Source organism: Cervus elaphus, chromosome 22 (assembly GCF_910594005.1).
Source record: "Cervus elaphus chromosome 22, mCerEla1.1, whole genome shotgun sequence".
In the NCBI taxonomy this organism is placed as follows: domain Eukaryota; kingdom Metazoa; phylum Chordata; class Mammalia; order Artiodactyla; family Cervidae; genus Cervus; species Cervus elaphus.
In genome coordinates, this window is record NC_057836.1 from 9,317,428 (window position 1) to 9,340,896 (window position 23,469).

At 56.8% G+C, this 23,469-nt stretch overlaps 1 protein-coding gene across 3 annotated transcripts; it reads left to right on the forward strand.

The window, feature by feature from the left end:
- The first annotated feature begins 1,435 nt into the window (after positions 1-1,435).
- On the forward strand, positions 1,436-23,163 carry PDGFB (platelet derived growth factor subunit B). Of its 3 annotated transcripts, none has more exons than XM_043881483.1 (7): positions 1,436-3,233; positions 11,510-11,606; positions 13,882-13,971; positions 15,092-15,300; positions 16,606-16,747; positions 21,059-21,212; positions 21,717-23,163. In XM_043881483.1, the coding sequence occupies exons 1-6, from the start codon at positions 3,171-3,173 to the stop codon at positions 21,184-21,186; spliced, it is 729 nt and encodes a 242-aa protein (XP_043737418.1). In that variant the 5' UTR covers positions 1,436-3,170; the 3' UTR covers positions 21,187-21,212; positions 21,717-23,163. The 3 variants fall into 3 exon arrangements, with proteins under 3 accessions (XP_043737418.1, XP_043737417.1, XP_043737419.1); XM_043881482.1 differs by having other exon boundaries at positions 1,454-3,233; positions 21,568-23,163; XM_043881484.1 differs by having other exon boundaries at positions 2,156-3,233; positions 21,062-21,212; positions 21,568-23,163.
- The last annotated feature ends 306 nt before the right edge of the window (positions 23,164-23,469 follow it).

The following is a 23,469-nucleotide window of genomic DNA, read 5'->3' on the forward strand; positions in this document are numbered from 1 at the left end:
GTTTGTGTGTTTGAAGCTCATCAAAGCCCTGGGTAAGGAGTGTCATCGCGGTCATCGCCATCACCTGCCAGGACGCAGCACAGCCTGGTGGTTTAAGCAAGTGTGTGAGCGCAGCAGCTGGATGACCTGAATTCAAGTCCTGACTCCACCGCTATGTGACCTCGAACTCTGTGGCTATGTGACCTTGCTTCACTGACTCCATTTACAAGACAGGAGCGAACCTATCTCACTGGAGCATTGAAGATCATATGCAGAGTAAGAAGAACATTACCAGCCATAAGGACACCTCGGTCCTAACGGTAGCTATTGTCAATTATAAAGAAGGATACAAAAGGTCAAGGTCAAGGTCACCTAGCTGTCCAGTGGAGCAGGGTTTTATCTCTAAGTCTCCAGACTTCAAATCTTGGGTTTGGGGATTATCTTCCCATCTTCCCCACCCCGTCTCCCTTGTCACCCTGTCTTCTAACTTATCTGTTTGTGCCCCTGTCTGTCCTTCCACATGGGGGCTCTTTCAGAGCAGTACCAGCAGCAAGCTGTCTCCCCAGTGCCTGGACGGTGCCTGGCCACTGGGGGACTGTGTTGAAGGAATTATGCATTCCAAGTACCAGGCACCCTGCTCTGTGCTTCCACATGGATTATCTTATCTGTGCTTCCAGACCACTCTATGAAGTAGATAACAATTCTTCTACAACTGTCTTGAGCTCCAATAAAGCACTTATCAGTCTGGATATATGTGAATACTTGTGAATTCATCACCCCCAGCCAAGACAACAAATGTTTCCACCCTTCCCCCCCCCCCCAAAAATGTCCCATGCTTCTTGGAAATCCCTCCCTCCCTCCAATTGTAGATTTCTCTCCAGTTTCGAGATAGGGAAGGAAATCGAGGGACAGAAGTTAGACTTCCCAGAGACACTTGGTCAGCAAGTGACCACGCCAGTATTTGAACCAAGATGACCCGTCCCCGGCCAAGCTGCCTTGGCGGTAATGGGAAGAGGGTGGGAGCGTGTGGCGGTCTGTAGAGACGCCCCCCTGGGAGGTTGTCCCTCCTCACCGCCCCTGCTCAGGTCCAAGAAGACAATCTAGGAAGAGACGGTGGGTGCGTCTCTCAGAAGGGTGTGTGCACATGTGAGGAACAGGCTGCCACCCCGTAGGGATGTTTGGGTACAAAGGGCAGACGACAAAGACAGCACAAGGAGACCAGATAAAGGTGTCCTCAAACCAGGAGCGGGGCAATGCGGTGAGCCTGTGGGCCTCATGGTGGGTGCTGGGCTCCGCATGTGAGCGTGTGACTCTGTGACTGTGACCGTGTGACTGCTGAAGGCAGGGACATAGCAGCTCCTGGAGCTGGGGGGCAGAAGGTGTTAACTGTATGAATGCTGGTGTGGGTGGGTTGGGGGGGGGCCGGGGCCTCCAACCTGGGGGCTGAGGGAGGTAGTAAACATCAGGGTGATTGGAGGAGCATGATGGCGGCCCTACAAGGATGCTGCAGGGTTGTGGGATTTGTGTGACTTTGCAGTTCAACAAATTCAAATTCAGCCAATGCCGGCAGCGCCTGTTGTGTGCCAGGCAACCGGCTAGGAGGAGACGAGCGCATCAGGCTTTTGGCTGCATGGTACGGGGATGCAGGGTTTGTGTGATCACGTTGTGGCTGGTTTGGGGCTGGGTGCTTTTTGCCCTTTCCAGGCATTAAGTCCTCACAGTCCGCCCACCCCACTTTGAGGCGAGATGGAGGAGCACAGAGAGGAAGTGACTTGCCCAAGGTGACCCAGCTACTCAGCACCAGGCAGGATTGCAGAGCCTGAGTCCTTCAGGACCACGCCTGGTCTAGGGCTGCAAACCTCCGGTCTTGGAGGTGCTGCCTTAGAATCCTGCAAGCCAGCGGCTTGGGAGACACCCTGGCCCCCAACCACGTGGGCTAGAAACCAGGCCACAGACACTGCTGAGGGGCCCAGCGTTTGATGGTCCCTAGTTCTCCCTTGCCAGGGACCAGATTCCTGGGCAGAGGGGCGGCGGGGCTTTCGGAGACCCCTAAGCGCCCCCTCCTCGCCTCAGGCCCTCCTGGAGCTCTCCCCACCCTCCCGGTACTGACTCTCGGCCAGAAGAGGAAAAGCTGTCTCCACCCACCTCTCGCACTCTCCCGTCTCCTTTATAAAGGCCGGAACAGCTGAAAGGGTGGCAACTTCTCCTCCTGCCTCCCCGTGCGCCCGCAGCCTCCCCCGCTGCCTCCCCGAGGGCTCCCCTCTGGCCGCCAGCGCCCATCTTTCATTCCCCAGATAGAGCTATTTTGCGCGCACACACAGACACACACGCGCAAAAGGGGGAAAAAAAAAAAAAAAGACAACCCACCCTCCAGCCTCGTTGCAAAGAGAAAGCCGGAGCAGCCGCAGCTCGCAGCCCGCAGAGGACGTCCAGAGCGGCGAGAGGGCGGGCAGACGAACCGACAGACTCGCGCCGCGTCCACCTGTCTGCCGGGCGCGGCCCAGGGCGCAGCGGACACGCCGCGCGCGCGGAGCAGCCGTGCCCGCCGCCCGGGCCCCGCGCCAGGGCGCACACGCTCCGGCCCCCCCCACCCGGCCCGGGCGGGAGTTTGCACCTCTCCCTGCCCGGGTACTCGAGCCGCCGCTGCAGAACCAACTTTGGAAAAAGTTTTTTGGGGGAGACTTTGGCTTTGAGGTGCCCAGCTCTGCGCTTTCCGACTTCAGGGACCTTTCCAGAAAATGTTGCAAAAAAGCTAAGCCGGCGGGCAGAGGAAAACGCCTTTAGCCGGCGAGTGAAGACGAACCATCGACTGCCGTGTTCTTTTTCCTCTTGGAGGTTGGAGTCCCCTGGGCGCCCCCACACGGCTAGACGCCTCGGCTGGTTCGCGACGCAGCCCCCCGGCCGTGGATGCTCGCTCGGGCTCGGGATCCGCCCAGGTAGCGGCCTCGGACCCTGGTCCCGCGCCCAGGCCCTCCCCAACCCCCCAACGACGGAGCCCGGGCTGGGGGCGGCGGCGCCCGGGGGCCATGCGGGTAAGCCGTGGCGGCGGCTGCAGCGGCCTGAGCGCCTGATCGCCGCAGACCCGAGCAGAGCCCACCTCCCTCCCCAACCCCCGCCCCCCACCCTGGCCGCGGGGGCGGCGCGCTCGGTCCACGCGTCCGGGGCCCCGCGGGGCCGGGCCCGGAGTCGGCATGAATCGCTGCTGGGCGCTCTTCCTGTCTCTCTGCTGCTACCTGCGTCTGGTCAGCGCCGAGGTGAGTTGCGACGGCGGCTGGGGCTGCTTCGCTTCATTCATTACCCCCATCCCTGCCTCCCGATCGCCCCCTCCTTTCGCTGCAGTGAACTTTGGACCCGTGGGGCTTGGCGGCGGGCGTGAGGTGACCTCCGAGGGCTGCGAAGCGAGGTCCAGGGGGTGCTAGGCTCTAAGGGGAGGGGGCAGACGTGGCTTTCTTTTCCCAGGGGGGATCTCAGATCTCCGATCTTTTAAAGCGTCAGGGGAGGAGGTGTGTGTGGTCCTGTCCCCCACCCCTCCAGGAACCCGAGAATAAGCCCCTTCCTAGCACAAGCGAGAGGGGTGGGGTGCTGCCTAGGCAGCAGGCAGCGCGTCCTCGCGAGCCCACTTCGGTTAAGCTTAGGTCCTACCCAGGACCCGGCTTGCCCCGGAGGTGCAAGCTCGCGCACCGGCGGCAGCCACACCAAGCTTCCGCGGGGGTCTGCGAACTACCCCGGCTCCTGCTCCCGGTCGGGGCTTGTGCCCATCGGGCCGTGCAGGTCTTGCCCGGCCCCAGAGTGCAGTGCCAGAGCCGCTTGCAGTCTTGGGCGCGGTGGGTGCAGAGAGAGGTTTGGGGCACCTGGGCTGAGGGGCGGGGTAGGGGCTCGTAGGGAATCCTGCCCCGGTGGTGGTGTGTGCCTGAGGCCGCGCCACACCTGCGCCCGCACCCTGCGAGAGGACGCACCTCTCTTCCCCCGCTCGCAGGGTGCGGAGCGCGCCGCCTCGAAAAGCCCCGCAGCAAGGAAGCTGGGATAGGGAGACGTCTGCGGGAGCTATCAGATCGTACGGGTCCCCCGCACCCCTCCCAGCCTCACGTAGCAGTGAGTTGGCAAGTCTACCCGGAATCCAGGTGGGAAAGGGGGCGGGGCAGGTAGGAGGCGCGAGGTGCCGGGGAGGAGAGGGCGGCGGGCCGCGCGCCGCGCCTGGGTCCCGTCCCGCCAACGCTCGGCCGCGGCCTGGAGCCCGCACCTCGCCCGCTCCCGGGGGGAGGACCGGCCGCTCTCTGCCTCCGACGAGGCGCAGGAAGGAGGCGGCGGCGGCGAAGGGGTTAAGGTGAAGAGCTCCGAGGCCGCGGCCGGGCCTTGGGCCGCCGCCAGCGCAGGTTGTTTTGACCACGGAGGAGCCGTCGCCGTCTCCTTTTGTTCTCGGGGCTCCTCGAGGGCCGCCGGCCGCCCGCCCTGGGGCCCCGCCCTTCCGCGGCCACCCGCCCCCCCGCCACCCCCGGCGGCCAGCACCCGAGAGGGAGGACGCGGGGCTCGGCCCGACCGCCTGCAAGCCCCTCCCGACGTCCCCTCCTCTCCGCTCCCGCAGCCCCCCGGGCCGCGGCCAGCTGTTGGGGAGGGGGGCGCCGGCCGGCCCCAGCTGCCGCCTTGCCTCGCCGCCGGGCCTGGGGGGCTGGGCCCGGTGCCAGGGCGTCCTGGGAACGGCGGCAGCGCCCCCGCCTCTGCTCTCCGCAGCCCACCCCGCCCGGCCCCCCGACTCGCGCTCACTCACCCCACGCATGCACACTCTTGGCCGGAGGCGATGCTGCGCTCCGGCGGGCGGGCGGGTGCGCAGAGCGACGGGCACGCACTACCGCGGCCGGGTCGCGCGCCCGCCGCCGCCACCACGCCCGTGCACACGCGGGGCACACGCGCGCGCACCGCATACACACGTACGCACGGCCTCTGAACACGCAGCTTCAGCACACGTGCGCGCACACCCACGCACGCACACAGGCACGCAGGGCCCGTATATCCGCCGTGTACCAGGTGCCCACCCCCGCGCAACAGGTGGCCCTGGAACCTGGTCACCTCTGCAGCCACCCCATTTCCTTCCTGGGTCCGATGAGGGAATGGAAACAGGAACCCTCCCGTCAGGTCCCGGCTCCACAGCACGCGCTGGTTTTTGCCTGGTCAGGTCAGCCCGACGCCCCTCAAGCATGACCCCTCTGTGGTTGCTTTTTCAAACCATCCTCAGGTGGCTGAAAAAGATGTTGGTGTGACTGGGGGCGCTGTGATGTCCAGAGCACTTCTCTCTGCAGATAAGCCCGGCTTTGAACGTCCAGCCAAGACTGAGGGCCCTGAACCGCTGAGGGGGTTTCCCACCCCTGACAGCTCAGTCGTCTTTCCCCTCCACAGCCGGCTCTGGGGAGGCTGGGTGACAGCTGGAGAAGGCCTCTCCCGGCCTGCCCTTTCCATTTCTAGCTTCATCCAGCACCTCCTCCTTCTGTTCCACGACTCCATGGGGGGGGGGGTGTGCCTGGTGGGAGGCTGTGGCCAGGAAGCTGGTGCCTCTCCCCTCACTTGAATCACAGCATCCTTGAACGTGGTCTTCAGGAACTCACGGTTGTGTCGTGCTTTGCAGTTTATGAAGCACTTTCCTGCAGAGCCTGAGTAAGCCTCAGGAGGCTCTGAGGGAGGAGACCCAAAGGGAAAAGGGAAAACCCAGCGACACGGAAGCCAACCCAGGAGGGCTTCCTGGTGGAGGTGGCCTTGGGGTTGGTCATGTCCCCTGCATGCCAGCAGTTGGGAAGGAAGGGTAGGGAGCTCTGAGGTGGGGCCTGGTTGAGGGTCGGCTGAAGTCCATAAGGTCTCGTCTCCATTAGCTGAGCTGGCTTCCGGGAGGGTGACACTCACTGTCATGTGATGCTTCTGGCCTCGGCACCCTTCTGCCAAGAAGAAGTAAAGGGCCCACAGACCTTCATCACCCAGCTTCTTTCTTATTTGCTAATGGCCTTACTTAGTGGGAGACTGACTTGCTGGAATCTCCCAACCCTAGAAGTGTCTGCAAGATTAGGATCAAACAGAATTTGAAGGCTCTGGTGCAAGACCTACGAACAGTGTGTGTGAGAGAGAGAGAGAGAGATAGAGAGAGAGAGAGATTGATTCAGCAGAAGTAGTAAAGAAATACTTGCCATGGGCCTCCTAAGACCCTCTCAGAATCTTCCCTCACCCCCCCTTCTCCATTGAAATACCCCTTCTAGTGCAATTATCTTCATTTTCTGATTTATTTAGTTGTTTCTTACCCGTTTTTCCTCACTGGAGTGTAAACTCCACTAGAGAGCTTTTGTCTTGGTCACCACTGTCTCCCCTGCTTAGAATGGTGCCTGGCCATGATGGATAATCTGTAAATATTTGTGGAGAGGACAGTGAATCCTTGAAAGGGGGAGGGAAGGACCGGACATGTGTCTCGGGCTTGCTGAGTGCTTTATAAACACGGCCTCATTCCGTCCTCACCCAGGGCAGCCCAGTACAGCTCTCTTGCTCTCCAGCAGACATCTTACATTTGAGTCCCCCCTGCACCATCCCCCAGTATTGAAGGACAAGCATGTCTTTCTTTTTCGTGTCTCGGGACTTGGACTGCCAAGATTGGACCAGACAGAGGGGAAGAAACAGAAGGAAAATGAGATCACAAACAGTTCTGGGTGTTTTGAGCTGGGCCTCAGTTTCCACCATCTAAAAGTGAGAGAGGGAGGGAAGACTAGATTAGCTCAGAGTTCCCCAAGAGCAGCAGAATTACTTGGCTTCTTGAAAATGCAGATTCCTGGGCCCCACTGGTTGCTGGGAGTTGGTACCAGGGTGGTGGTGGTGGTGGCTGGGGACAGTGATTGCGGTGGACTGCCAGGATTGTAATTGCTGCTCTGGCCTCTCTCTTCCCAGTCTAACAGTTTTTCTGCTGGAAGGAGAGGAGGGAGCCCACTGGGGGAGCTGGGCTAAATAATAGGGATGGGGGAGCTGGGCTAAATAATAGGGATGGGGGAGTGGGAGGGTCCCAGGAGCAATAGGGCAGGGAAATGCTAGGTGGGAAAGGCTGATTCTAAAAGGCTTCTATGGTCTGCCCAGAAAAGGCTTCTTCAAAGGGCTTGGCTTTGGCATCAAATCTAAATCAGGCCTGAGACTCTCAGGCAGGCGAGTGCTCCGAGGCCTTCTTTCTCTGCCAGCCATGGACAACGCCCCTGGTTGCTTGGGCCAAGCCCTTGTCGTCTCCCACAGAGGAACTGCAGGCAGCTTGGGGAGTGTGTATCTGTGTGCGCGCTGGGGCCCAGGCAGAGGGTGGGGTCCAAGCCCCTTTAGTCTGCCAGCCTGGCTGGGAGCAGGTAATTCACCTGGCCTCAGCCAGCTTGTGCCCTTCCTACCTCTGCAGCTGGCGTTGGGGGTGGGGTGGGGTGGGGTGGGGAGGAGGCTGTTTGCTTTGGCTCCTGAGGCTGGCTGTGCCCCAGCTGCCTTCTCTCGCCACGCCCTCGCCCTGCCAGGAACCCCAGGCCTGAGATCTGGGACAGCTTTATCAGGGTGCCAGGCCTCCTTTCCCATTTCTGAGGGGGAGCTGCCCACCTTAAGGAGGCTTCTAGGACCTGTGCCCAGGAAACCCGGGCTCTGGGCTGCTCACCCTCCCATGCCACGAGGAGACTCTGACCCCGGCAGGTGCCTTGAGTCCCCCCCAGGGCATCGCATCCTGGAGCTGACCACAAGGCGAAATGTCCCCACCTCTCAACCACCCCCAGCCCCGGAAGGGACCCACCCACCAGCCTACAGGGCCCCCGGCAAGTGCCAGTGTGAGGTTCAGGTGTCATTTCCTGTGGTCCACACAGCCACATATCTCCCCTGGGTGGGCAGCTTTCCACCCACTCACTGTTAGCCTCAAAAATGTCCTACACTGCTGGCCCCACGCATGCGTGCTGCTCACTGCTGCCCTCAAGGAGCCACACAGAAGGAGTGGATGCAGACCACAGCGGGGGCTCGTTAACTACCCATCAATCTGTTGGCTGCTCGGCTAGGTCTGATTCCACCTCCCAATAACCCCGGCGAGGTATTGTGAGCCCCATTTAAAAGATAAAGAAGCTGAGGTTTTAGGTTGTTAAAAGACTTAACTCCCGGGCTTCCCTGGTGATCCAGTGGTTAAGACTCTGTTCTTCCACTGCAAGGGGCATGGGTTTGAACCCTGGTGGGGGAACTAAGATCCAGCATGCCGCAAGGACAACAAATAAATAAATAAAATACTTACTCCAAGAACCCAGGTTTCCATGACAGCTGAAGCCTTTGCTTTTTTTTGTCTAGTACAGAGCTTCTCCATCTCTGCACTGTGCATGTTTGGGGCCGGAGAATCCTATATTGTGGAGGCTGTTCTGTGCATAGAAGGACATTTAGCAGCCTCACTGGCCTCCACCTACTTGATACCACCAGCATTCCTCTATTTGTAACCACCAAAAATGCTTCCAGACATGGCCAGTGTCCCCTGGAGGCCCACTAGCCCCTGGTTGAGAACCGCTGCTCATGACACACACAGGATGGGGAGCCGACAACTGAGGAGCACCTCCATGGCGCTGGGAGAAGGGGGTCTGCTCTGCCTCTTAGGAGCTCTGCAGACTTGTAGCTGTTTACTTAATTTTTCTGAGCCTCAGTTTCCTCATCTGGAAGATGGAAAGAAAAGCAGCACCAGCCTCTTGGGATTGGTCATTGGTACAGCATTTAGCTCAGTGCCTGCCTTGTAGTTAGCACTTCATAGTCATTAGCTGTGGTGTTAGTATCAAATGCAGGAGCTCTCAGGGCATTCTGGGCATCAAGTGGCCAAATTACAGAAAGCACATGCACGAATCACCTCTCTGCTTAGAAAAACAGTGGACTCTTTAGGAGGCAGGGTGCTTGGGGAGTGGTCCTCCTGGTGGAGGGGGTGGGAGAATCATACAGAAGGGAACCCCAGAGAGAAGGGTAGAGTCCTTCATGCATTTTACTAGCATTTATTGAGCACCTACTGTGTGCTTCTCCCACTTTCCCAGTCTCTCTCCCAGACTCTTCCCTTCTCAGGCTGGGAGATTCTGGGTTTGCTTCCATGAGATGGCATCTTCTTGGCCTCATTGGCCAAGTCAGGAGCATCTGCTAGGCTGGTTTAGGGACCTGCCTGTTCTGCCATTGCTGGCAGCTGCAGCCAGTGCTCTAGGGGGCAAGGAGGTCTTGGCATGAGTGCTATGTGCCATTCGGTCCTGGGCCATTGGGCCCCTCTCCTGGGAAATTAATTGAATCATTACTCCACAAGAAGCCAGGGAGACCTGGCTGGGTACCCCACCCTTGGCTTTCCTCTCCTGCTTCTCTAGCCACCCCCAGGCAGGATGAGAATTGAATCAAGTGTCTTCAACCCCTTCTATTCATAGCTGAGAGCCAGGACCAGAGAGGGGCGGTGGCCAACCTGAGTTCACGGGACGGTCAGTAGCAGTGGAGGGGGAATCCAGCTCTTTGGACTACCCGCTCTGAGACAGATAGAACCCTCAGGGGGCATGGCCTGCTTTGGGCTTCACTGGAGACCAGCCCTGCTTTCCCTTGCACGAACTGGGTCCTGTGTTCACATCTGGAGACCAACAAAGGCATGGTCTCTCTGGGTGGGAGGAGGCAGGGCAGGCTGGAGATGGGAAAGGCAAGTGCAGGCCAACCAACTTGACATCCTTCCCATCTCACACACGCATCATCTGGTTTCCCGGCTGTGCAGTCGTGGACCCCAGCTTCCAGCCAGGCCTAACTGCTAGACCCTCATCCTTCTCTCCCGACAGCCCTAGGCACCAGGCAGGATTATAAGCTCCAAGTTCAAATGAAGGACTCAAGGCTCTTAAGGAATTTGCTTTAAAAGCATGGTCGCGCTCCACCCTGGGTCTTCTGGTTCCAGGGCTGACTCCAGTGGCCAGGGCTGCAAGCGCAGCCTGGACCCTTAGATGAGGAAATGGAGCTTTGGGGGAGGCTAAAACCTCATCAATCACCAGGCTCCTCACCAACCTTTCTGGGAGCATCCCTGGGACTGGCCACAAGGCAGGATGATCTCCTTCACCTGTCAGGCAGGGAGAAGGCAGCAGTTTCTCAAGGCAGCCTGTGCAGAGCCTCTTAGCACTCCAGTCCTCAGAATGTAGAGAGAACTAGCTGGAGCAAGAGCGCCTCTCATCTAAATCTGGGGAAACTGAGGCGGGAATTGTGTTACCTAAGGTCAGGCAGTGGTAAATCCTGTCTGCAGATACCCACCCCCCCGGGGCTCCTCCCACAAGACAGGACCCTTCTGCGTGTTTGCGTGTGCACGTGCGTGTGTCTGTAGGGATGTGAGTTCGGACCTGCAGCCGATCTTGCACATTTTCTTTGCCCAGAGACACTGATGGTCAGAACCTGCTTTTCAACCTCTGTTCTGCCCTCACCTCTTTCTTAAGACCTTTGCCATCAGCCCCTCTGGTCTCCCTGGACCGTGGGGGACGTGGCCATGACTTTCCGATGAGGGCTGCTGTCATGTTATCGTGGGACCTGAGATTTCCCTGGAGGAAGCCCAGCTTCGAACAGGGCCTGTTAAAGTGCTTATTAAGTTTCAAGTGTTTTTGGTGGCAGGCCAGAGGGGCTCTAAAAATAGGGTTTGGTTGGGCATGGGGCACGGGTGAACTTTCAGGTTTCCTGGCCATATCTGAGGATTCCCTTCTCTCCTCTTCTGAGTGAGAGGCTAAACAGATAAGGCAAGTACATGCGGCCTCCTGAGACCATCCAACTCTTCAAGCGCTTATTAAACACCTTGTGTACCCAGGAGGCCGGGAGTATGGGCTCTGCCATCAGAAAGACATGGATTTGAACACAGCTGCTGCTGATAATCGGCTGTAGGACTCTGACAAAGGATGTCGCCTTTTTGAGCGTCTTTCTTTTTTTTTTTTAGTTTTGTTTTAAAATTAATTAGAGGATAAGTACTTTATATACTGTGATGGTTTTTCCATCTGTCAAATGGGGATAATTCAATCTCCCATGACAAATGCTGTCTGCCTTTAGCTGTCAGGTATGGAGGGGAAGCAGAGAGAAATCAAATTGTTGGAGCTTCCGGAACCTGTAGTGTGATGGGGAGACAAGTGTGTGTGTGTGTGTGTGTGTGTTAGTCACTCAATCATGTCTGACTCTTTGCGACCCCATGGACTCTAGTCTGCCTGGCTTCTCTGTCTATGGAATTTTCCAAGCAAGAATATGGGTTTCCAGGGGAGACAGATACATACGGTCAAATCTCACTTTAAAGCAAGCTGGGGTTCTGTTTGGGTGAGAGACACAGATCTGAGCTGGGTCTTAGAGACTTGGTCCCAGGTTCCTGTGCTCCTGGTTGTCCAGCCTGCCCTCACCCCACCCCCACACGCCTTCATCCTGGCTGTCCACTTGCCCTTGGCCAAGGGGCCCTGTGGGAACTTCCCATGGGAGGGAGTGTGTGTGTGTGCTGGGGAGAAGAGGGCCATGGCTGGAAAGCCCTTGCTCTCAGCTCACTTGGCCCCCCATCTTTGCTTGGCAGGGAGACCCCATTCCCGAGGAGCTCTACGAGATGCTGAGTGACCACTCCATCCGTTCCTTTGATGACCTCCAGCGCCTGCTGCACGGAGACTCCGTAGGTAAATTGAATCCTCACCCAGAGCTCTGGCCCTTCACTGAGTCCTAGGGAGCCACGAGGGGCCGGGCAAGGACAGACCTTCTTCCTTAACATCCAGAGGACCAGAGGCCTGTGGCTGCCTGGGAGGGCTTGGCCACACCTGTCCAAGGCAGGGCTGAGTAGGCTGGCGGGTTGCTACCTGGGACGTGGGGCGTGGCGAGCGAAGCTCCCACATGTGGCTCAGGCGGGGTGCAGAGGGCGGGGTCCCGAGAGGAGGGGGCGGGGAGAAGGTGCCCAGGGCATCTGCTGAATGTCTATCCAGGTGTGGACTCAGCCAGGGAGGGTGGGGCAGGAGAAGCCATCTCCCTGCCCTTCTGGCCGAGAGCCCAGTCTCCAAGGTCTCCCAGGGACACCTGGCCTGGACCAGTGGGCAGCCCTACCCATGCCCAAGAGCGCGCCCAGCGCATGGGCACGTGCTTGGTGGCACACACGTGGCGCGGCTGACGGGCTGGGTCGGGAATGTATTTATAAACGCTGTCTTCAGAGCAAATTCCTTTCTATTCTAACCTCTGGCCTGTTCCCTGGAGCCCTGGTCGGCACCCCCCCCTGCACCCCCAGCTCCCCTTCCCTCTGGGGTTTTGTCTCTTTGTCACTTTGTAATCCTTGCCCAGACTGCTATCTACGGGGGACAGCATTTCCTGCCTTTGTTTCCTCTCCCCGTTGGGCCCCTGGCTCCCTCTCAAAAGCATTCTCGGGCCCTTTCAAACCCGCCTGTGCCGGGGGCTGGCGAGGCAGGCGGGAGGGGGACCCAGCTGGGCCCACCTATTGTTCACCAGGCCCCCCACCCCACGTCTCCCACACCCCTCACCCCATGCCCGACTGGCCAGCCCTGGTCAACACAATGGGGCAACTGCCAAATTTAGCCTTTCTGCTGTTTCTTTCCAAGGCCCTTGGCCCCCACCCTCGGGCAGCCCCTACTTACCCCGGGTGGGGGTCAGGATCTCCGAGATGAACCTTTCAATAGTGGGCCTGTTTCAAGGCAACCATGTGGCTATTTTTTTCCTAATCAACTTAACCTTTCCACAAAGCACATCTTTTCCCCATCTCCTCCTGACCAGGGACATTCCAGAGACGGTAGAGAGAAAGGAAGGGAGTGAGAAGGACAGACAGACGCGCTGACGCAGGAGCAGCAGATTAGACGGAAAGGCACCAGTTAGGGCATGGTCTCCTCCGAACAGGACCCCCCGGGAGCCTGCACGGATGAGCAGGGAGCTTTGTCTTGGGCAGGGCCAGCGGGCTGGGGAGACAGAGGAAAAGAGGTGAGGTGCTGTGTGAAGCGGGAGGAGCTCGTCCTCCGCATCCCCGTGGTTTATGTGCTGACCCTTGAGCCATCAGAGAGATAGAAGGGGCTGCCCACGATTCTGCATGGACCTCTGAGTCCCCTGCAGCTCACTTCCTGCAGCGGCTTCCGGCTGCCATTGCTACAGAGAGAGATGCCTTCAAGGCGTGCCGATGACGCCGAGGTGAGGGCCGCCCAGGCTCGAGAAGGGAGCTGTGGTTTGTGACTTTAGGAGAAAATGGACAGCTGAGGGCAGACATGGGGCACAAGGTTAGAGGGAGAGACTGGGGGCTGGAGAGAGACTCCTGCCCGAAAGGGGGCAGGGCAAGGGTGCCCCTACCCCAGCAGACCTAGCTCTCCACCCTTCTCTCCGTCTCCGGCCCCCACCCCCCACCCCTCGCCTTCCCTCTCTCTCTCCCGCCCAACTGCGCCATTGTCCGGGGCTCCGGAGGGGCTGCGTCCAGGGCACGCTGGTCCCCCCTGGGGATGCTGGGAATTTCTCCATTCAGCACTTCCTGTGGGAACTCTGGGTGGAGGGGCACTGGAAACTGGCCTTCAGAGCTCTGGGTCCTCACCCTGCCCTGGAGACCAAGAGGGTTCTCTTACAGTAGCAAAGGGGATGGGTTATTTTTAACTCCATTGACATGGGTTCTGTCCAAATATGTGGTGGAAGGGCCGGGAGTGGGGCTGACGATCCCTTGGCGATGCAGTCAAGGGCCCCCCGCCACCCTCTGAGCCCTGCGTCTTCCCTGGAGTTTGTTTGCCTGGGGGGGCCCCCTCCTCAGAGCTAGGACCCTGGAGTGTACGGGGAGCCAGAAGGGGACACTGTTCTCTGGAGTGGTGGTGGTCCAGTGGGCGTGGGGGAGGGGAGCAATCCTCCCACCTGTCCTGGAATCCCCATCAGATCCCGGCCTTGGTCCGGCCGGCAGTTTTCAGTGTGGCTGACCTCCTCTTACAGATGAAGACGGGGCTGAATTGGACCTGAATTTGACCCGGTCCCATTCTGGAGGCGAGTTCGAGAGCTTATCCCGTGGGAGAAGGAGCCTAGGTAAGACTAAGGGTGATGGTGATGGCCCCTCAAAGGTGGGAGCCGGGGACAGAGAACCAGGGACGCAGCCAGTCCCAGCTGGAGGGCAGGCTCCTTGGGAAGGCGTGGAGCTAAAAGTGTGTAGCCATCCTTAAATACCCTCTATCCAGGCGATGAGTCATCGTTATCCCCTCCCCCAACACACGCTCTCTTCTCCGTATAGTTCTTTAAAACCTCATTTGTTCCTTAGTTCCACCAGGGAGGTAGATATTATTGACCTCATTTTACAGAGTTGAAAACTGGGGCCCAGAGAGGGTGAAGAAGCAGCCTGAGGTCACACAGCTAGCAAGAGGTGATGCGCGTCAAGCATAGGAGGATGCAGGTCACTGGGTCGACAGCAGCATTTTTAGGGAGGCAGGTGCCCACTCCAAGCCCCCCTCCTCTCTGTCTGCCTGCAATCCCAAAATGCTGTGGACTGAGGCTGGGACCCTGCCACATAAGAATCAAGTGGCCTGGGTTTATTCCTTACTCTGAATTTGGGCAGCTAACAGCTCTCAGAGCCTCAGGCCCTCTGTATGTGAATGACAGATGGCAGTTGCCCCAGCACTGACTGTCAGTCTGCTGCAGGCCAAGTTTCACTCCCATTACTTGTTCAGTTGGCAAGTGCAGGGTAGGCAGGGTTTTTGTCCCATTTCACAAATGAGGAAACTGAGGCTTGAAAAAAGCAACAAGATAAGACTATATTACAGTGTAAACAGCAGTGTAAGGTAATACACAAGTAAGGGCCACATACTGGGCAGACTTATAAATGTGTGAAATCGTAGAATAAAATGGTGGAGGAAATGACATGTGGCACAGATCAGCACTCTCGGAACGATCTAACTTGATCCTGATAGTGGTTCTAGGGTGTAGGTCTCAACCCCATTTTGGAGACGGGGAAACTGAGGCCTTGAGCCCATCAGCAGCCTGCCCAAGTCCCATGGCTGGTAACCTTCCAACCCGGGGTTGCAGGGGGTGGGATAGGCCTTGCTGCTTCTGAAGGTGAGCCAGTCCTAGAGGGGCTCGGCCCTGGGCTTTTCTACTGGCTAGGGGGCCTCTGGACAGGTCCACCCCCGCTGAAGGAGGTCCCTGCTCCCTCCAGGTTCCCCGACGGTTGCAGCAGAGCTAGCCATGATGGCGGAGTGCAAGACGCGCACGGAGGTGTTTGAGATCTCGCGGCGCCTCATAGACCGCACGAACGCCAACTTCCTGGTGTGGCCGCCCTGCGTGGAGGTGCAGCGCTGCTCCGGCTGCTGCAACAACCGCAACGTGCAGTGCCGGCCCACACAGGTGCAGGACCGGAAGGTGCAGGTGCGCAGGCCCCGTCCAGCCCGGAGTGGGGGCGGGGGTGGGCACCAAGGCCTTCCCAGAGGGCTCCTGGGGTCTGTCCTGAGAGGGTCCCTCCAGAGAGGGCCGACAGGCGTGGGGAGGCCGCCCATGGTTGCCCGGAGCCCCCCAGGCTGGGGTGACCATGAGCCACAGACAAGCCCCCAGGTAGACAAAATCCCCAAATGTTCCTGCAACAGACAGGTCTGCTAACATACTGGACACTCAGGATGTTCTGGGCAGCTGTTCAGCTTTCCCCAAAGCTCTCCCCTAGACAGGGATCTCCATTTTCTTCCTTCCACACAGAGAAGGGCTCGTAGGTGCCCCAGCATCTTTAGCACCCACTTACCTCCCTTCAACAAGTCATGTCTTCACCAAGGAGGGCACAGAGGACCCCCCCCCCCACTCCCCAGGCAGCAGGCCCTGCAAGAGCTGGGGCAGCCCCAGCAGAGAGTCAGAAGGCTGAAGCCTGCCCCTTTGCTGGAAACATTGGGTATACACTGGGATTCAAGGGAAATTTTAGAGCAGGGGCCGTCCTCGGAGCTCCTGGCCTCACACGGGGCAGGGCAAGGCCAGAGAAGTCTCTGATTCACATGGAAAGGTTTCCGCACCCCTCTGGCCAGCCTCGCCACAGCAGCTGCTGGGTGGTGGGCATACCTCCCCAGGGCCCAGGACCGACAGGTGACCCCTACCTCCTCTTGCCAAGTGTTCTGCTTCCTTACCACGCTCCCCACCCCTGTGGTCAGCCGCAGCCTTTTCTTGTGTCCCCCTTCTGTCTCAAGTCTGGGCCCTGGGCCCAAGATGACCAATGTTACTCTCCACCCTGGCATCCACCGCCGTGGTATCTCCTGTCCCCAGCCCTGCCAGCTCTATGGATGGACACCTGACAGCTGGCCTCCCCCTTCCCGCCTCCCTCCTGGATGAAGCCTCCCCCTGCTTCCTTCCAGACAACCATCTCCCCGCCTCTGCCGCAGCCCCTGACCTTGGCTGGCTCTCTGGGAATGAGGATACCACCGGCCCCACACTCAACCCGGAAATGCCTTTCTCCCTCTCTGGGAGATCCTAAGGGGCCTGCCGGAGGCCAGGTCGGGAGGGCTTGTTTTGATGGAAAAGCTACGAGGAGGGCAGAGGGCAAAGTCCTGCCATTGTTCGGGCTGAAGCGCTTGCCTTGCCGCCCTCTGGGCTTTCGAGGAAAGATGGCCTCAGGGGATGCTGAGCAGGCAGGCGGCTCCCTCGGGCCCCAACCCGGGTAGTCCCCTTCAGAGGCACTTTGGGGGTTCTGTCCTCCAGGTGAAAAAGATTGAGATCGTGCGGAAGAGGAAAATCTTTAAGAAGGCCACAGTGACCTTGGTGGACCACCTGGAGTGCAGGTGTGAGACGGTGGTGGCGCGAGCGGTGACCGGAACCCCGGGGAGTTCCCAGGAGCAGCGAGGTAACTGCTTGTCCAAGGTCTGCCTCTCACTGCCCAGCCCTACGGCCCCCTTCTCCCACGGCAGCTGCTGGGGGCACTCAGGGAGAACTGGCTCAGGCATGCCCCTGGCTAAATTCACCTGAAGCTTTTTATAACGCTGACAGCAGTCCGGATTCCTCCCCTGCCTGGGAGGGCTTATGGGAGGATGTAGCCCCAAGCTGGTCCTCTGTCCTTGTTGCCAACCAATGCCCTTCACTTACGCCACCCCAGCCAGGGTGGCCTCATTGAATGGCGAGGTAAGTTTCTGCCTCAGGGCCTTTGCACATGTCAGTCTGGGTAAAATTCACATCTCCTAGCTCTTCCCAAGCCTGGCTCCTATTCACCTGGGTCTAAGGTCAGAAGTCACCTCCTTCTAGAGTTCTGCTGGCCACCCCATCCAGAGCAGCCCCCCTCCCAGTCTTGCTACCACAGCCCCCCGCTTTGTTTAGTGAGTGCATGAAACGGTGGGAGGAACCTTGACCCAGATAAGAGAACACCCCATGCATATATCACATTCAGATATTTGACAACTTGTCCTGGAGATGAAAAATTAAATTAATTCCTTGTAGCCTTGATGAAGGAATTAGGGGCAGTGGGAAAAATCACCATAGAGACATTTTAACTACGTGTACTACTGGTAAAGAACCTGCCTGCCAATGCAGGAGACATAAGAGATGCAGGAAGATCCTCTGGAGAAGGAAATGGCAACCCACTCCAGTATTCTTGCCTGGAGAATCCCATGAACAGAGGAGCATGCTATAGTCCATGGGGTCGCAAAGAGTCAGACATGACTGAAACGACTAAGCACGCATGCATGCGGTTTGACTTAAAGAATTCAAATGGACTGAAAAATAATCTGGTCCAGTTGCCTGGTCTACATTGTATGGAAGAGATGCCTGAGGCCTAGCTAGGCTGAGGTCTTGCCCAAGGTCACACAGCCAGTTCCAGGCAGGGTCATAGCTAGAATTCAGGTATCCTGAAGTTTTGTTCTTGGCTCTTCTCTCACCCTGACGGCTGTCACTGGCTGATTTCTTCAAGTATTTAAAAATGTTAGAGCTAGAGGTGACCTTACAAGTCCCTCCTTCAGTGTTACTAACACGGCTGCTGGAGAACAGAGAGGTTAAGGGACTTAATGAAGGTTGCACAGCAGCAAAATTGAGCCTGGAACCCATGTTTAGTTTGGGGTTCTTTTGACTGTGTCAAAGAACAGTGCTATCTTTTGTGCTGTCTCTTCTCCCTCAGAGAAAAGTAAGGATTATATGAGACTCATTAAGTTAATAGGATTGTTGTTCAGTCACTGAGTTGTGTCTGCCTCTTTGCAACCCCATGAACTGCAGCATACTGGGCTCCCTGGTCCTTCATTATCTCCAGGAGTTTGCTCCAATTCATGTTCTTTGAGTTGGTAATGCTATCTAACCATCTTATCCTCTGCCGTCCCCTTCTCCTTTTGCCTTCAATCTTTCCCAGCATCAGGGTCTTTTCCAGCGGGTCGGCTCTTCACATCAAGTATTGGAGCTTCAGCATCACTGAAGCTGAAGTGAACATGTGAACAGCATCACACGTTCCAATGAACATTCAGGGTTGATTTCCTTTAGGATGGACTGGTTTGATGTCCTTGCAGCCCAAGGGACTCTCAAGTCTTCTTCAGCACCACAATTTGAAAGCATCAGTTCTTTGGCATTCAGCCTCCTTTATGGTCCAGCCCTCACATCCATACACGACTACTGGAAAAAACCATAGCTTTGACTAGACGGACTTTTGTCAGCAAAGTGATGTCTCTGCTTTTTAATATGATGTCTAGGTTTGTCATAGCTTTCCTTCCAAGGAGCAAGCAAGCGTCTTTTAATTGCATGGCTGCAGTCACCATCCACAGTAATTTTGGAGCCCAAGAAAATAAAATCTGTCACTGCTTCCACTTTTTCCCATTCTATTTGCCATGAAGTGATGGGACTGAATGCCATTATCTTAGTTTTTTGAATGTTGAGTTTCAAGCCAGTTTTTTCACTCTCCTCTTTGATACTCATCAAGAGTCTTTTTAGTTCCTCTTCACTTTCTGCCATTAGAGTGGTGTCCTCCGCATATCTGAGGTTGTTGATATTTCTCCTGGCAATATGATTAGATAAGCATAAAAAAAAAAATCCATGCAAGTGACTGTTTTGATTTTCAGTAACTTTCTTTGGTTAGGGGGCAGGACAATCTCACTGTCATTTCTTACTAACAAGCCCCCTGAAGGCAGAGCCATCTCAGCCTCTTCCTCCTGCTGTCAGAGCTGAGCTGAGGCAGGGATGCCCTGGGAAAGGCTGATAACTTGACAGCTTCAAACTGACATGCTATACATTATTTGTAGAATTACTATGGCGAGTGCTTTCTATTCAGGAAAAATTATATTCTTCTTTATGTTTAGAATGGGGTTCTCTTTCTTGCCTTTGTTTCAGATGATTTTCTAAACCAGTTTCTTAGGAGGCGTGTTCAACCACTTGCTATGTAGGTCTTGCCATTTTAGTTTCACCATTTTGGCCCTGGGGGACAGTTCCTCTGGCAGCTGGCGATGTGGCTCATGTGATGGTCAGTGTCAGGCCTCTTGGGCTCAAATCTGTGCTCTGTCACTTATGAGCTGAGTGATGACCTTGAACTTGCTCAGGTTTTGCCCAGCCTAGCGTCCTGCTGATGGCTCAGTGTCTGGCCCTTCCATGGCCCCCCTGGGCAGCCTCCCTCAGGAAGGATCTGAGACCCACCTGAGTCCCTAAATTTTGCATTTGCTGCAGTGGGATACATGCCTCATGGGGACTTGTGTTTGTGAGGTGGAAGGTCAAGTGTTGGCCCCCAGAGAGCTGGATGAGCCAAGGGGGAAACTCAAAGGCTCCCAGGAAGAAGTGAGCCTTGAATTTGGCAGAGAAAACTTTCATTTCCAGGCTGTCTACCTAGCAGCCCAGGAGGAAGAGAGACAGAAGTGAAGTGCTAACCTTGACCAAGACTTTCAGGCACAGTGATTTACAGCCCAGTGATTGAAAGCATGGATTCCAGAGGCAGATCCCTGGGTTAAAATTCCAGACTTTCTGTCTCTGTTTCTTCATCTGTTAACTATTCAAATCTCTGTCTGCAGTGAGGAGGGATAGGCTTAGAACTCTGCCAGGTGCGTGGTAAGTGCTAGCTAAGGGTTTCTGGTGATTTCCACGCATTATTTCCTAACCCAGGGAGGCCAGGGCAGCTGTTCTCAGTTTTAAAGGTATGGGAATTGAGGCGCAGAGAGTGTGCATGGCTTTCCTCAAAGCGTCCAACTAACTCCTGGGAGAGCCCAGTTTGGATACAGGTGGTCTGGCCCACCTTGTTTGCTGGCGGTGAGGGCCAGGTAGACCACAGGTACAGTGGAGGGAGAGGACCAGGTCCCTGGTGGGAGGTGTGGTTATGCTCAAAGCCTAGTGGCTCCCATCCCATGGTCGGCCATCCTATGACCAACCGGAAGGGGCTGAAGTTGGTGGGAGGAAACCTCAGTAGGAGATCAAGCGGAGGAAAAAAGAAACAAGTGAATAAGAGCAGCTGCTGTTTTTGCTGATCACTTCTTCTCTAAACTTCGTGGCTTAAGACAATGGCCATTTTCTGTTCTCTGGTCTGTGGGTTGCCTGGGATCAGCTGGGTGGGCCTGCTGGCATCTCTTACGGTTGCAGTCAGTTATCTGGAGGCTACACTGGGACAGCTGGGCCTCTGTCCCTCTCCCTGCAGTCCAGGGCTTCTGCTTACCCCATGGCCTCCACAGATGACATCCCCAGCAGGGGAACCAGACTTCTTATGTGGAGACACAGGGTTCCCCAAAGTGCAAAGGTGGGAGCTGCCAGGCCTTCTTAAGGCCCGTGTCTGGACCTGGCCAGTACCAGTCTGCCTCCTTATATTGGTTAATGGGACCAAGTCCAGGCCAGGTTCAAGGTCGTGGAAACAAGGGCCAGTGTCAGTGGGGTAATGACAAATAATTTGAGGCCAGAATTCTTCTGCTCCTTTCTGTTGGCCAGCATTCTATCAGTCATTCCTTCCATCAGTCCTATAAAATGGACAGTCTATTATTCCCATTTCACAGATGGGGAAGCAGAGGCGTAAAATGGCTCAGTCATTGTTCCTCAGGTGCAGCTGGTGAGCGGTGGAGCTGGGATCCAAACCCAGGAGGTCTGGTCCCAGGCCCCCTTCCCCTTCGCCTGCAGGACCTGAGGAGGTCTGTGGCAGACCTTGGTCACGGGGGCATTGACAAGCCCCAACCTCTGCTATTCTCATCCACCTGCTAACCAGACCTTTCTTTCTCTCAAGCAGCTAGGACGCCCCAAACTCGGGTGACCATTCGGACGGTGCGAGTCCGCCGGCCCCCCAAGGGGAAGCACCGGAAGTTCAAGCACACACATGAAAAGACGGCGCGGAAGGAGACCCTCGGAGCCTAGGGGCATCTGCAGGAGAGTGTGGGCAGGTGAGGGCCAGTACCCTGTTCTTTCTCCCCGGCCTGGGCTTGGGCTGAGGCAGGGCTGAGGGGAGGAGCATTTCCCTAACGAAATCCAGGCTCCAAGCCTTGATCCCCTCTTGCCAGTTATCAGTGGAGTTTTCCCATGAGGCAGGTTGGGTGAGGGGATGGGGGTGGGGGGGCCTGACCCATCTGTGTCCCAGGATGTCCTAAAGGAATCGGGAGGTCTAAACCTCATACCTCCCTGTCCTGAGTGCTGCTGGAAATCAGGGACAGCTGGTCGACCCTGCCCCTGGTTGCCTGTGAGCGTGGGATGGAGCCCCAGGCTGTCTCTGACCCCCGTGTCCCTCTGCTTGGCCTACAGGGTTATTTAATATGGTATTTGCTGTATTGCCCCCATGGGGTCCTTGGAGTGATAATATTGTTCCCCTCGTCCGTCTGTCTCGATGCCTGATTCGGACGGCCAATGGTGCTTCCCCCACCCCTCCACGCGTCTGTCCACCCTTCCACCAGTGGGTCTTCCCTCAGTGGCCTCCAGCGTCTTGCCAAGAAGCTCAAGAAGGAAACGAAGAACCTGGACTCCATCGCCATCTTCCTCTCCTGACCTGGCAAAAACGGGATAGAAGTGCAAGAGAGACTGATGGGGTCGCTGTTGGGAGAAAGGGGCTTCCTTCCTCAGTGCTGTGGACTGGCCTGAAACCCTGCACGTGGGCCTGAGGACCTCTTAGCATGGCCCACCTGGTCCCTGGACCCCCAGCCAGCTCTGATGGGAGCACCCCTAGGCCGGCCAGGGTACTCATACTCCTGTGGCTGAGACCACGTGGGGGAGCATAGACTGGAGAAAACCCTCTCCTGCGGTGCCCAGGCCTGGTCGTCTCCCCTTGGTCACCTCTGCTCACAGTGACCTCCTTTCATTTAATATGTTTGAATTATTGGAAGACGTGGACTCCTCTGGGCAGGTGTGGCCAGAGCACCAGGCAGTCAAGTGCCCTCTCAGACGGGTTAGAGATGAAGTTTGCTCCGGAGGTGGATGTAGGTGGTGACCCGGGCATCCACTGCCTCCTCCCACGCCCCACCCCAGTTCACTGTTTCCTGTTTCATCTCTCTACCTCCATCCTGTGTCTCCTCCCTTATCTGCTCCACCAAGGGGCTCTTGGACCCCTTACTGAGGCCCCAGATAACCCCAGTCACTGCTCTGTAGGACAGAAAACCAGGGGCTAGAGGGCAGCAGGGGGCCTGCCCATCGTATCCCAGCCTAGCCAAGACTGCCATGTAAGGTTGTACAGGGTGTGCACTGCATAAGGACACTGCATGCGGGGATTACAGTTCACACACACTATAGACATGGCCAATTTGTGTATTTATTATGACAGTTTTTTTGGCAAATGGAGGGATGCTTTTCCTAATTGACACGAAGGCTCCGTGTGGACTGGCTGTGTCTCTGACCCAGCCCACGACTTGGAGTGGTCAGACAGGAGTAAGCCCTTGGTGAGGGGCAGGGAGGCAGCATTTGTCCATGTGGCCTCCATTTCCCCAAGTCCTCAGCTCAAGCAGTCTTCTCTTCAGGCAGGTGTGAAAAGCCCAAGAGAATGCTCCAAGGGAGGGGGCAACCGTGCTCCATGCCCCTGCTCACACCCCTTCTCTTAGATCCTTTTGAGTTCCAAATCTGGTGGCTCCTCCCAGGAAACCAGCTCTTGGGCTGGGAGTGGGGGAGTAAAGGGAAAAGATCCCCAGGGCCCCCTAGGGGTGGGGTCTGACCTCCCACCTCCCTTTCCACCTTCTACTGCACTTTCCCTCTTCCCTGCTGTCTCCCAAATCTGCTTCCTTCAGTTTGTAAAGTCGGTGATTATATTTTTGGGGGCTTTCCTTTTATTTTTTAAATGTAAAATTTATTTATATTCCGTATTTAAAGTTGTAAAAAAAAAATAACCACAAAACAAAACCAAATGAATACGCCGGAGATCTGTCTGTTGGCACTGCGTGTGACAATTACCCTTTCTGCATTGGCAGGATTTGCCGACAGCTTGCAGCGTGTTCCTCTCGCTCCCGGAGGCTCGGGCGCAAACTCACGCACACGCACACATACACACATTCACACATGCTTGTGTGCACATGCCAGCCTGCTGCTCTGAGGGAGGCCTCTGGGAGTGGGTGAGAGCCAGGCATCCGGCTCTGTACAGCTAGGTCCTGCGGCAGCTCGTGATACTTGGGCCCCACATGCCAGCCCTGTGCCCGTCACTGGCAGTGAAAAGAGATGAGTTTCTCC

Excerpts from the sequence above, each read along its gene's own strand:
- PDGFB (XM_043881483.1), top strand. The coding sequence starts at position 3,171 with ATGAATCGCTGCTGGGCGCTCTTCCTGTCTCTCTGCTGCTACCTGCGT. Across the intron at positions 15,301-16,605 it reads TGCAGGACCGGAAGGTGCAG|GTGAAAAAGATTGAGATCGT; the intron begins GTGCGCAGGCCC and ends TCTGTCCTCCAG. Across the intron at positions 16,748-21,058 it reads GAGTTCCCAGGAGCAGCGAG|CAGCTAGGACGCCCCAAACT; the intron begins GTAACTGCTTGT and ends CTTTCTCTCAAG.